Below are 13,854 nucleotides of genomic sequence, written 5' to 3'. Positions count from 1 at the left end.
AAGTGTCTTAACTTCTGTGTGATTTTTCTAAAGGTGATTGCATCAACACTGCCAGCTCACGACTGGGAACATTTGCCGAAGGGTCTTTCCAAGATAATGCTTCCCACGCATCAAAGAACAGAAGGAATATCTGGACAACAGAAGATGGAAACAAGCTGCTATCACACGTACAAGGTCTGGCTTTGCAGTGGCTCTTATAAGCCACCAGGTAAAAGAACAGTCAATACTATCCCCCTGCAGAACAGCAGCGCTGTCATACGCGCTGCCAACACATGGCATGCATACTTCCCCATTGCCGTCTTCAAAAATACAGAGGCTCTGAACAACATACCCATGAAGTGTTCAAGGCCAGGCTGGATGGGGCTTTGAGCAGCCTGGTCTAGCGGGAGGTGTCCCTGCCCATGGCAGGGGGTTGGAACTAGATGGTCTTTAAGGTCCCTTCCAACCCAAACCATTCTAGGATTATTCTGTGACATTAGTGGGAGTAAATCTGTATTTTTCAACAAGCTTTGGATGGAACTGTGTAAAGAACAATTAAAAACAATTTCATGAAACTAATGAAAAGAGTTAAAATATCTGTTCATTTTAATTTTATTTTCAAAGAGCTTCAGTCACAAAAATGATTTACAAGTCTATTTACAATTCTATTGTACAGTTATTTATGTATGCCTCTTGACAACAGGGTACCATTCTAGAGCAGCAATACATATTTTTAAATACAAAGATGTAGTATCATTTCAGATTTAAAAATAAAAAGGAAGCTGAGCTTCTAGAGAGCGCTGTAATGATGAACTTTTTAATCTGTGTTCGGCTTGAGGAATTCATAACAAGCTGAATAGTTTCTGGTTCACATAATTATCAAACAAGCTGCAGTTTGTTGAAAATAGCTTTAAAAACCTGAAGCTTTACTGTATAAAATCAACATATTCAAGACTCTAAAAATTGTCAAAAACCCACAGCTTTCCCTTAGACATACAAAAACCTAAGTTTACAATTCAGAATTTCATGGGAGAAATCCTACAGAACTTTAGCTCTCTCATTTTGTGATGACCAACATAAGCATTAAAAATGTGCAGCATAAAAAGGACTCCACATCTGCTTAGTATTATACTGTATACACATATACAGTACAGGATTATTTACCCAATTTGGGATGACTGTTCAGCACAACCTTCATGAAGAAAGAAAAAATAAATAGAATTTTAAATCCAACAACTTTTAAAAAGTGCAACAGTAAGAGTTTCCAATTTAAAGTTACGATGAATATGGACAGTCAGTTCTGTGGGTGTTTTAGCCGCTTCTACTCAAGCATTATTCGCAGCATTTTCTTTACAGTAGATTTAGTTCTACAGTACATGAAACAAGAGTTACTGCTAATTAAATCTGAAGGGAAGAGAAAAAAACACTTTAAAAATAACCCTGAGGGATATACAATTTAATGATCTTGCAATTTATTTCTAAAAAGTAACATTTATTATTTAGCAATTGCTTTTCTGGGTAGACCAGTCCTTTAAGTATGTGCATAAATAATATTTAAAAATCAGTAATATTTACAAATCCTAATACATCAAAGTAAAATACGTACAGATTAAAGTCTGCATAAACAAATAATTTAATAATAAATCAAACTCCTCAATGTAAGGCCAAAATATACAGCAGGAAGAAAATGTCTACCAAGTATCTAGTGGAGATCACTAAATTGGTCTGTTCACCTGAATTTAGACTTCCAAGATGAACATTAGAAGAGATTCTTTTCACTACAAACTGAATTTCATCTTACTTCAAAGCAGAAACTGAATATGCTAGCGCAGATCTAGTTTGCTGCATTTCTGAAAACCAGAAAAACTAAACTGCTCAAAATGAGAAAAATTATAGGTGGCCAAACTCAGCTCTTGGGCAGGAAGGCATAAATCCCAATAATTGCAGAAGATGCAAAAGCTTATTTTGTGGCTGAACTTGCAACAACAAGAAGGATTCTCAGAAAAGCAGATTTATTATTCTTGACTGAGCGTCAGAAGCAAATAGGTCAGAGCTCAAGCAGGCAACCTCAAGAACGTTTACTAACTCGGAAGGCATACCTTGAGAAAACTAGCTCCCATTTGCAAAATATTCAAGTTTAAGAGACTCATGACCCCTTAGTCACTCAATCAAGTGGAGATACTTGGCAATTTCAGTTTTAGTAAGAGCTCCCCAAAATGCTCTCCGAAGACAAGCCCACCTTAATAAGCTGTTTCCTCCTTGCTTTCTAGATAAGTCTAATAAACTAGAATAAGACTGAAAGACTAGCTTCAGAAACCAGAGAAGCTGCAAGAAATTATGATTTTAGAGAAAGTATTAAGCAAGAGCATATCAAAGTGAGAGACACAAATATTTTCTGTCACTTCTCATGGAACATCGAAGCTAAAATGGTCAGTGAAATGGAAAGCAAAAGCTTATGTGTTTAAGGATAAGTCACAGCTCCCAGGTCCAGATGCATAGCTTCACAACATTTTTCAACTAAAATATTATTTTTCTTTAAATTTGAATACTACTTACGCTGCTAAGAATTATTCTTCATCAGTTATTCCATGCTACAAAGATTTTGTAAAATCAACATTGACTGAAGTTAGCCAACTGACTCAAGCTCATGATTAATAAGTTTATCCAAATCCACAGTTGCGGACCCCTTAAAAAGCTACCGATGTTGTTCGATGTTTATGACCTTAAGAAGCCAGGATAATACGACTTTTACATTGCTCTGTTGAATGAATGCTAAGAAACCCACTTCCCTCTTCCTCTTGCTCCACCTCTCAAAAACAACAACAAAAAAAAAAACAGGAAAAGAGTTGACAGCTGGACAGGAGATAGTACACCACATGCATAACATTTATGAGGAGCAAGTGCTAATAACTTAAACCCCCAAGTTCTAGGAAAAAGTCTTCCAAACCATTTAGCTCCATTTTTAAATTCCCCATTGGCACAGTACATTCAACACTGCAGAAACCATAACGTGAGCAGCAGGGGACACTGGCTGTAGTGGGGGACACTGCCCGTACTGCCTTATAGAACAGCACAAGGGAATGAGGCCCAACCTGAAAAAAAAATCCCCTTATTAAAACAATGCTGGAATGGAATCATCTCCACAGGAATTTAAAAAAACCGCTTCAAATTCCATCATCAGAATACACACAATTCACACTAATCCCAGCTGGCCAGGGAGTTTGGGGCCCTCCTTCCACAACTATTCCAAAGGACCTGACTTCCTTCTCTAAAGGATCTCTACAGGATCGTGACTTCTCCAGATCCCCTCCCAAAGCCTGGAGGTGTCCGAACCAGTCAGTCGCATCTGGTCAAAACAGACCGAGCAAAACTCACTATTTTTATCATCTTCCCCAAAGACACTAAAGAAGACTTTCCTGACAGTTTAGCAAGTTGAAGATGGTTTGGAGATAATTAATTTGTGGTTAAAAAAAAAAAAAGTTTTAAGCTTTGCATGCGAAGATGATGCCTGCCCCTACATCTTTGCAGTTCTATTGTTCTAGTGGCCTTGTGTTTTGACACCGCCTAATGGCAAAATGATGTATCGCTACCCCAAGTGCTTAAGCAGCATTATTGTTGATGCAAGCATTTTTTATTCTTCTTTTAATAAATAAAATCCACATAAGCCTTATAGTTCTGCAGCAAGACAGATTTTTAGCTCATCTATTTTCTCTTAATTTTGTTTCATACAGCTACATATAGTGCTTAAGACACTGGCAGACTCTTTGAAATGCGTATGTTCTTAACATGCACAAATCCCACGTGTGGGCATGTGAAAATATTCCTCCCTCCTCCCCCCACTTCCCTTGCAGCAGTAACTCTGGCCTTACTACTTCAAGGTATATAGGAAAATTATCTTAAGATTTACAAAGAAAGCATGGTCTACAAAGGGACGATCCAATCCTTCTGCTAGAAAAAGCAAGGTTTGTGGAGGAATGCATAGCTAAGTGTACTAAAGCATGAGACAGAAGAAAGTGTTAAGATTCTCCAGCCTTCCTTCTCCAAAAACTTCAGAGTGTAGCCAAACGCCTCCCCCTCCACTGGAGGCCACCAAAGCCCGCCCTAAGGGTTAGCTAGAAAGGAAGCCAAGAACCCACTTGAAAGCAATGTGCTTTCTTCTTAAGGACAGAGCATACTGCTTTTATAGCATTCCCAGCTCCTGCTGTGGCAGACTAAAGAATTAAAACTTAAAATCCAAACTTTACACCTAGAAACACTCTTTACTAGTAGGGACAAACTTAGAGGTACACACACCAAAACCTTAGAACCGTTCTGAGGCACAAAGCTTTTCAACAGTGAGTATAAAAAAAAAAAAAAAAAGGATGACAAGGTTATTATGTGCCTCTATTATTACCATGAAACCATCACATCATAGGGCTTACATGAACACGTGCCCAGGTGAGCAGGTTAGAACAATGATTGAGATACTCCAGGCAAATAAAGTGAACCTGTTTTAACTGCCCTGCAGTTTAAACCTTCAAATACATCTCATTTAGGAATAATGAAATTTTGAAAGAAGGTGGAAGGAAACACAATCATGTTTGTTCTGCCTACGGTAACCTACATTTTTAAAATGTATAGCCATAAGATGTCTGGCTCTGAAATTTGTATTCAGAGAGACAAAACAGTTGGAAATATCTGCATTAGAATTTGACATTTAGTATACTGCAATTTCAAATAAAGCCTTAAAATTACATTCTTCTGAATACTACTAAAAGACAGATGCCACCAAGATCCACTGTTACGTTACAGTGATGATTTGATATGATCCGTTTCCTTGGGATGGTACTTTAGCTTCTGTTGTTGTTCTGGGTTTCGGTGGCCATTCTGGATCAACCAGCAGTTCCTGAGCTAGATGCATATACTTGGCTTTTGGTGTCTTCTCTCTGCAACCAAACAGGGAAGAAAGGAAAGAGACTCCACAGCGATCCACAGCCTCCTGCAGAAGTGAACAGATTTGAAAATTTGATTACCATAAGAAAAGAAATAATATAACTTCCAATACAGTCAATTGCTAGAAGAAAAACTACCATATTTGTTTCTGATTTGCTATGCCATTGTCACATTGGACCTAGAAAGTGTAGTAAAGAAACTCTTTTGTTGTGTCATCTCTTCTATACTATGGTACCAATGACATTTAAAAAAAAAAAACAGTAAAAAAACCATCCACATTATCCTAACATCTAAGGTCACCAACAGCTTTTATGCATATTTTATATTAGTTTTGATAAAACACAGGTCTAACAGGCACCATTAAGTGATGTTACTATTGAAGAATGAAAGCCTGGTCTAGAAAAAGCAGTCAAATTCCCAGAGTCTCAAAACACTTTTTAAGCAATGAATTATTTAACTAAAGGCAGCCAGCCAGCCACAAGTGGCAGTATTTAACGTGCCAATACTGTGAAACCTAAGTCCTAAAGGTATTAAAAATTATTAAAACAAGACACAAATTATTGAACGTAAGCCTTCCTTCCTATTTTTCCTCTCCCCATCCCAAATGCATGTAACTTAACTAGCTGGAGAAGAGACGCACCATTTCTCATTCTCAAGACTAGATCCCTCTCATGTCTCAGAGCACCTGGACATATATTCTATGGTTCTCTTTATGGTCTGAATTTCTATCAATGGGGGAACTGAACCAAACATGAGCCTTAAGCACAACCACCGCCCTTCAGGGTGAACACAAAGCAATGTTTTCTTGAACAGCCTCAAAAGGACAGATGTAAATCTGAAGTGAATACATTTAACAAAGTTTAATACTGAGAAATAAACCCTTGTAATTTTAACAAGAACAAACAGCTAAACAAACAGCTAAAAGTAGTAAGTCAACAGGCTTAAAGAGAAAAAGCTTTTTTTTTTTTTTTTTTTTTTTTTTTTTTTTTTATGGGATTCGCATCGATTTCCTTCCCGTATTAATGGCAGAAGGGCAGACCAGATCAAGATTCATGGTCACCTGAAAAACAGAAGCTAAATCCTTCAGTCTCCTAAACCACCTGAGGTAGTAATAACATACTTCATTTGACATTTTATTTTGTTTCATTAATACATACTGTAAATTTTTACTCTCACGAGACAGTGTTCTAAAACCCTAAACCAAATTAATGTAATGAAGAACTGGATTAGGATCCAGCACCAGCAATTCTTCTTCCAAGCAAATCAAGACGTTCTCCAGTCCTAGCATGCTAACTTGTGACAACACAAATAAAATTTGCTAATACGAAAACTGAAGATAAAGTGAGAAAAGTCTTAAAATCCTCTGCATTTGCTTTGCAGTTCTTGTATACAGAGCTAAATTCTTTAAGTGTCAACAAGGAGAAAAATATAAAATCAGAAGCCTTTCCTGTTAATATTCAAGTTACAGAAATCTAATTTAAACAGTCTTAAACTTAAGATAAGGCAACAGACACTTATAAATCATAAAAAACCCCAAAACTGAATTAATCAGCATGCACTTAAATGATGACAGCAAAATACTAGTCTCCAACCTGAGGCGGCTGGGGTATGGTGAGGCGATATTCTCCTTGTTTGTCTCGATTGAACACAACCTTCCAAAGGATCATATCAAGGAGGACATTCTGTGAGACATTGCAGTGAGCGGGAAGAATTAAAGAAACTAATGATCATTTGTTGTTAGTGTGCACATTACAAATAAACCCCAAAATAGTGTCAGGCATAACTAATTCAGTGCCAGGCAAAATGGAGAGTTTACGTTATTTGTCAGTATACTTAAGCGATAAACATTTTCATTCTTAAAGTGCTCACATGAGATTTAAGAATACGAACACGTACTTTAAATCAACAGCAACAATGACCAAAACTGCATCCATGGATACAGGTAAAAATCATAAATATACATTCTTAATGTGTTTCAATACTCTAAAAAAAAAAAAAAAAAAAAACAAACCAAAAAAAAACCTCTATAGCACCACAGACTACGTGCTTAAAGCAGTTTCCCCTCAAACCATCTTTAACATTATGGCGTACTTCTTGTTGGAGCTAAGCTTTGCTTGGCGTTTGTTTTAAAGCAGTGACATTCTCAGAAAAGCTTCAGTGGGGTGGCAAAGCTGAGCCACCAGCAGGAAGTCTGAAGAAATTCTGTAGGAGCCGTTCCAGATTTTGGAGAAGAGGGCAGAACTTTAACAGTATGTTCAGTACATCTGGTTATTCTCATACAGCTGCATGGGCGGACTTGAGAGCCTTGAACAAATCCGGCACCACAGGTGTGAACTTGTATCTTCCATGGCCTTGAGCACACAAGTCTGTTCTTTGGACAGATTCCATTTCTAACATCTGACTAACCTCCGCCACCGAGAAAGGGGAGCTGATAAGCCAGGCATTTATAATAGATTTTATAACGCTTATGATCTTATAGTGTACTACAATTTTATACTGCTTTTATAAAGCTTTTGCCAACAAATCTTCAGCTTGTTAGATGTTCATTTTTGAAGCCAGTCTGGTTTAAGTATGTCTATACCAGGCATCAGGGTAAGGAGCAACATCTGCTAGGATCTGCCTTTGTTGTGCAATATTTTCTATCATCTGGCAAAAAGAAGATGCATGCTTTGTGAACCTCATCTGGCACCCACATGGAAGGAGCAAAAGCTTCACACAGCATTTTGGAAAACTTATTTGGGACAGCCACAGTCAGAAATCATTCCTGTTGTAGAAGCAACTAAAACTACATACGAGTGTAGCGTGATACAAGCGTCAAACTGGCAAGTGTGACGAAGATTGTTCCAATCCCACATGTATCTCATCATTGTAAGATAAAGAAGTAATTACTGAGGGATTAGTCTCAGCAGAAGAACCACCTCTAGGTGATATACCTACAGAACACCTTGTTAAAAGAAATAAGGAGATGCCACCAGCAGGTTTTCCTAAATACTGAGAATATGACCTGTAGTACCCAGTAACTCTGTAGCAAAAAGTGTAGTGAGCAGAAAATCCAGCCAGGCACACAAGGACAGAAGGGCAGTGAGCTGTACTGGAAGGAAAGGAATGAAATAGCCTACGATTTCCACACAACACACCGGACACAATGCATTGGCACCACATGAAAAAGCTTCAGGGAGCCTGGAGTAATACTGCTCGAGTTGGACAAGCACAGATCAAAAGGTGGGGCAAAAGCAGGTTGAAGTTATGGAAGGTGAAGTGCATATTGTAACACAAGGTTCGGGACTTGAGGATCAGTAGGCAATGCTTCTGTTGGACACCTGCTGTACAGTAAGATAACTTAGGTCTAAACGAAGCATTTAACTAACAGTGAAACCAGACGAAATAGATTTTAAGTCAAAGCAGAACATCCCAAACAATGTCAAGAAAATTAAACTCTATAATTAATTCTATTCCATTCCTAAAGTATGGGCAACAAGATAAATAGGAAAGTCTGGTTGAAAGGAATGTGACAAATCATCCTACCAGTTTTGGTAATGACAGTTAAGCGACTAAAGCGTTGAAAGATGCTAACTTAAACCTGCATAGGAAAAAGGGGGAGGTGAGGCTTGAAATACTGGGTGAAAGCAAATGCTCTACAGTAATTACATTGCTTAGGTTATGGTTACGAGAAACTCAGAAGTTTAGAGATTGATGTGGGAACAAACAAGGCCCAGGAGTGGAACCTCAGGAACGTTTAAGCCAGAGGAGAAACACTTGGCCTTGAGAGACACGCACCGATCCATGGACTGACACACTGCACAGACTTTCTACTAGAGCCCTTGCCCTTCCAGAACAGAAACATCACCAGACTGTATACAGGTTAGAAACGATCATCTGCAGAACTAAGTAATTTTTCAGCAGAAGCTAAGTTTAATTTATTTCTCTCGGTAAAGCTTATCAGCGGACTGAAAATTGTAACCACCACCTATTTACAGTCCAGGTATCAACACAAAGCTCAATTCCAAGGAATAGTCTTAGCACTTCATAAAAGCTCATTTCCTAGAGATGGCAATAAAAACATCAAAACTGACCAGAAAAAGTAAACAGGAAAAAATATTTCTATCTATAAGGTTTGTTTTAAATTTATCATAAGACAAAAAAAGCCATGATTCCGCAGCTTTAGAATAACTATTTTTTTTCAGTAGCAAGATCGCAATATACATAAAATTTAACTTTTAACAAAGAAAAGAGGAGGCAAAAAAAAGACAATTATTAGAAGTTCAGTAGTACAAAATAAGAGACTTAAAGGACATGAAGGAAACCTCACTCACAAGCAGGATTAGAGTAAATATAGGGCAGTGTAAGAAAGGCACTAGGAGAGGATAAATATGTTAATAACAGGGCAAAGGCCAAAAAAATGAATATCTACTGCCATGTTCTGGAAAAGACAAGTTATCGCCTATCACATGAAAACAACTGAAAAACATGTTCCAAAAGGCAGCAACATAATAACATATATTGCAAGTTCTATATGGAACAACATTTTGAACACAAAGCCTTGATAATTTTATTAAGCTATCAAAAAAAACCTGGTTGGTTTTATTTTTACTAAGTCGTGAATAAAAGGGAAAAAAATAGCCAAGTGGAAAGAATATTAATGCTGTAGTAATATTCAAAGGCCAAAATGGTATGATTCAAGCAAACATTATCCTGGTTACCTTGATAGCAATCCCTCACATAGTAATGGAAACACTGACTAGAAGCTGCAGAAAATGTTATACAGTAAAAACAGATAATTGTAGTGTGCAAGTGCTAGATAATGTTGAAAGACTGTTTCATCTAGCAGGAAAAAAAATAGTGACTAATGGCTGCAACCAAAACTCAGATGTACTCTAGGTTGGAAATAAGGCATCAATTTAACACGGAAAAGAACTAACCACAGGAATAAGTGACTGGCTTTGAACCCAGATTCCTTCTGGAAGATGTTATCTGTCAAACTCCAATTCTTGGAAACAACAGAGGGGTACCTGGATGAAAGGTAGGGCATGTTTCTGGCCACATTAACTCTGGAATTACAGCAGAAGAGGTCAATGCCCAGAGTGACTGGCTTGGACAAGCTCAGGGCTGGAAAAAGGAGATCTGCATGAACATCTCTAGTTCTGGACTTGGATCAGATTAGATGAACAAGTTATATAGACCTGCATTATTCTGAACAATAAGGTATGTATATGATCCAACTGAACGAAGACAGGCTCCCCTAAGGAGTTTATGTAGTTTTCTACTACGTTGTTGTTCTGAACTGAACTAACACAGTAAATAAATGTGGAGAGTATTGTCCTATGAAACAGCTGAAATAATTGAAGTCTTTCAACTTTTCCCCCCCTTTTTTTTTTATTCATAAAAAAGGCTTTAAGATCATTCCTTTAACACAGAAAACCTTGACACCTTAAATCTAGTTTACAGGGACTTTTTAGGAATACAAAGGTAAGAAAAACAGTGACCACTTACACTGGCACGCTGTGAAGAGAGACCTTCTAAACAAAAGACAAACACATACTCTGGAAAAAGACCCACTTAACAGACAAGCATTTTTTCCATTTGAATTTCTTACCTCCGTCAGCACGGATACAACTGCATTGAGAATAACAATGATGAGAATTCTGAGGCGCCACTCATATGGCACACACACGAGCTATGAGAAAAAGTTGCCAGAGGTTAGCAACACACACATGAAGTAGACACACCACACTGAAAACAGGCTCAGCATTATAAATTCTCCCTTTCCACCCCCAGAGATGCGAAGTTAAAGCTCTAAAGCCCTCTAAAGGCTGCCCAAAAGGCAGCCAACCAGTTATCCCAGGAAGTACAGACACCTGCACATCTGCTCAATCTTACCTCAAGAAATGTGTCAATAGATTCAACAGGATGCAACATGATGAAAAATATGAAGACATAAAGAACTATCACAGATACAACAAACAGAACTGTAAAAGAAGAAAAAAAAATATTTTAATTGGACCATCTCGCAATCAGAGTTTTAGATAGTTTTCCCATGTATCGTGGGTTCATTACTCCCTGGAAGTAATCTCTTTTCTTCCTCTAAACCCCTTCCTGACAGATTTCGGCAATACAAGTTGTGCTGACAGTCGTAAAGAGACAGAAGGCCAGACTCAGTTTCTCAGTGGCTCAATTGTGGAGCTGAAACATATATATGCATACACTTCTACAAACAAAGCAACTATTAACATAAATTTCTCCCTACAGTTTAATACTTCCGTATTTCTATCTCTGATTATCAGAGGATAATTGTTCTATGTTCTCCTAGCAACACTATGACTGCTGATGGGGCACAAGAGAATTGTAAGCAAGCCATGGATTAACAAGTGCAGAGTCACTTGGAGTTTTACTTGGAACAGTATACAGTATGAAAGGACTTACAATTTTTGTAGGATGGTTGTCTAAAGGGCTTTCCCTTAGAAAAGACAATTGCCACTATGAGGTACTGAAAGCTGGATATAAAAAACAAAGTTGTGTTTTCATAATTTTTAATGTAATGTTCATCATCATCAAGAGTCTCATTCCCATGGTGTGCAGAGCTGGTGTTTGTGGCATCCAATAGATTACATGCACTACAACAAAGAAAAACATTTAACACTGAATTAAGGAGAAGATGTACACAAGGCCTATTTATTAACAAAATTAATGACAGATGAATTGCTATGGTAGTAAAACAAAAATTATCCTTGAAAACCTACTACAGGTAGCAAGAAGTAACTCAAAACTGCGGCAGAGAGGGAGGAATTTTTGTGAATTCTGAGCTTCGAGTTCTTTTATGCTTCCAGCTTGTAAGTTCACTACATGAACTGTTTAGAAACTATCCCTGAAGATACACTTTGAAGACAGGTAAGAAAATATTGCAATCTAAAAAAAGAATAAAACACCTCTTCGTTTTCAGAAATACGAATTTGATTTACTGGAACTCTAACAGGAAAAGAAAACTTTATAACATAGAGTTAAAATATGTCCTGAATTTCAAGTTTCAATCTCAACTGCCACACAGTTGAGGAGTCTTCAGACCCTGCAGTCTGGCTCTGACCCAGTTTTGAGTTTCAGCCATTGGCTAACTCCTATATATTACTGTGCTTTTCAGAAAAAATTCAGCAGACTAACAAGTTGCCATACAGAAGCTTTATTTAAAAAGTCCTCAAAGGGGGGTAAATAAAGAAGAGAGCAATTATTGCCTATAGGTTTTCAATCATTACTGTATCCCACATGAAGCAACTGGAACACTTACTCAGATTCCGTTGTCCAAGGCTCATACCAGGACTGCTGTTTGACCCAAAAAAACCCAAAGGTTTGGAAAGCAAGGCAGATGATGATCTGAGACAAAACGGAGCACAGAAGTGGACCTGAGATAAGACCTGATGGAGGCCTTCGTGCAACAAGCTCCTTCCAAGCAGGGTTCAGACTCACTGCAAAGAGAAAGAAAAACAAATTACACATTACATCATTATGGTTTTCAAGAGTTACCCTGTTCACATGCTGTGGAATTAGAATAGCTTGCTTATGGCATCACTTTAATAATTAGTCCAGAACTGCAACTGTGAAGCCACCTTGAAAAGACTATATCCCACTAGAATAATGCCACAGTGCCTTCTGCAGGCTGGTTACCCCCAACAGCACAGGGTAGCAGGGGACAATAACAGAAGCCATGAGACTTAAGGAATTAGGAGTGTCTGGCCAAATTCCCCTTGTCTGGCACAAGGACTTACAGCTTGTCTCATCAGTTTTGGTCTGCCATTGCTTCAAAGAAGCAGTTTCTATTAAACTTGAAAATGGAATTCTACTGTTAGCCAGTAAACCAAGTGCTGGGTTTCTGTGCGTAATCAAATACTTCACTAGATAATAGACCTCGAGTATGACAATTTGTGGACAGAATTTCAGCTAAAAATGCAAGAAATCAAAACATTGGAGAAAGACGATATTGGAACAACGCCTGTTCCAATTCCAAAAACAGTTTCCTCATGTCAGGAGATATTTATGGCTTCCTGTGCTGCGAAGAACTACTTTTCTAAGACCATGCCCACAAACTGCTTTTTGTATGACGACATTTCACAAACTTCAGATTAATCTAACTTAGTACACAGTGGTTTGGGTTTTTTAATGCGTATACTGTAGCAGTCGTAACATCCCAACTGTATGTCATAGTGCTTACTCCAAACAACATGTAATTAGATATTAAAGAAAATTTGATGAAGCCAAAACTGCTTCATAGAAGCCAGAAGTGTTAATTCAGCACGATACTTACTAGTGAAGACAACCACCAAAATGATTGCCAAATCAATGAAGAGAAACTGGAAATCTCCCAAATTGCTCAGGATCTAGACAGAAATCACAACTGAAACATTGATAATTTCTTCACACCAAGAAAACATTACAGTGACACTTCTACGGCATTAATTCTTTAAATTTCACTCTATAAACTAGACAGTCTCTTGTCAAACTGTTTTCCTTTATCTGCAGGAGTCTTGAGTATTCTACAATTCACAGATCAATTACTGAAGTATCAAGGTATGAAACAATTTCAGTTTCAAGATGCATAAGCTATATGTAATTGAAATTTCTTTGTAATCACACTTGTATTACTGAATCTTACAAGCCAATGAAATAATAGCTTAGGCCCACAGGTCTCTAAACACCATAACCTTACTATATGGTCATACCAGTTCTCAAAATTTCCACCTCAAGGGTCCTTTAATACTTTGCATGTTTAATTTACTCAGAATACAAATTAAAATACAGGATTTCTACCACATGCCATATTGTGAATCCAAACATATTAATAAGAAATACTGCATTTTGCTTTTTTCCCCCCTCCTAAACTCAATACTTGCAAACTGCTCTCTTTCAATCCTTATATAAAACGAATGCATTGCCCTTTAAAGTTAGGTTATTTGAAAA

General features: G+C 37.6%; 1 protein-coding gene across 10 annotated transcripts in view; it reads right to left on the bottom strand.

Moving 5' to 3' along the window:
• The window catches only part of ATP13A3 (ATPase 13A3), a 62,199-nt gene that overhangs the window by 329 nt on the left and 48,016 nt on the right, over positions 1 to 13,854 (bottom strand). For 8 of the 10 annotated variants that reach the window (XM_054204764.1, XM_054204761.1, XM_054204759.1 and 5 more), the window contains 7 exons: positions 13,202 to 13,274; positions 12,188 to 12,365; positions 11,332 to 11,522; positions 10,789 to 10,877; positions 10,505 to 10,585; positions 6,504 to 6,593; positions 559 to 4,957 (listed from right to left, as the gene is read on the bottom strand). In XM_054204764.1, coding sequence (XP_054060739.1) covers positions 4,760 to 4,957; positions 6,504 to 6,593; positions 10,505 to 10,585; positions 10,789 to 10,877; positions 11,332 to 11,522; positions 12,188 to 12,365; positions 13,202 to 13,274 — 900 coding nt within the window. In that variant the 3' untranslated portion in view covers positions 559 to 4,759. Of the gene's footprint in view, positions 1 to 558; positions 4,958 to 6,503; positions 6,594 to 10,504; positions 10,586 to 10,788; positions 10,878 to 11,331; positions 11,523 to 12,187; positions 12,366 to 13,201; positions 13,275 to 13,854 lie in introns of those variants that run through there. The other 2 variants (XR_008466904.1, XM_054204765.1) reach the window with 2 other exon arrangements.

This window comes from Rissa tridactyla, chromosome 6 (genome assembly GCF_028500815.1).
Source record: "Rissa tridactyla isolate bRisTri1 chromosome 6, bRisTri1.patW.cur.20221130, whole genome shotgun sequence".
NCBI classification, from domain to species: Eukaryota; Metazoa; Chordata; class Aves; order Charadriiformes; family Laridae; genus Rissa; species Rissa tridactyla.
The sequence above is the reverse complement of the archived record's forward strand: the minus strand, read 5'-3'. Positions and strand labels throughout refer to the sequence as shown.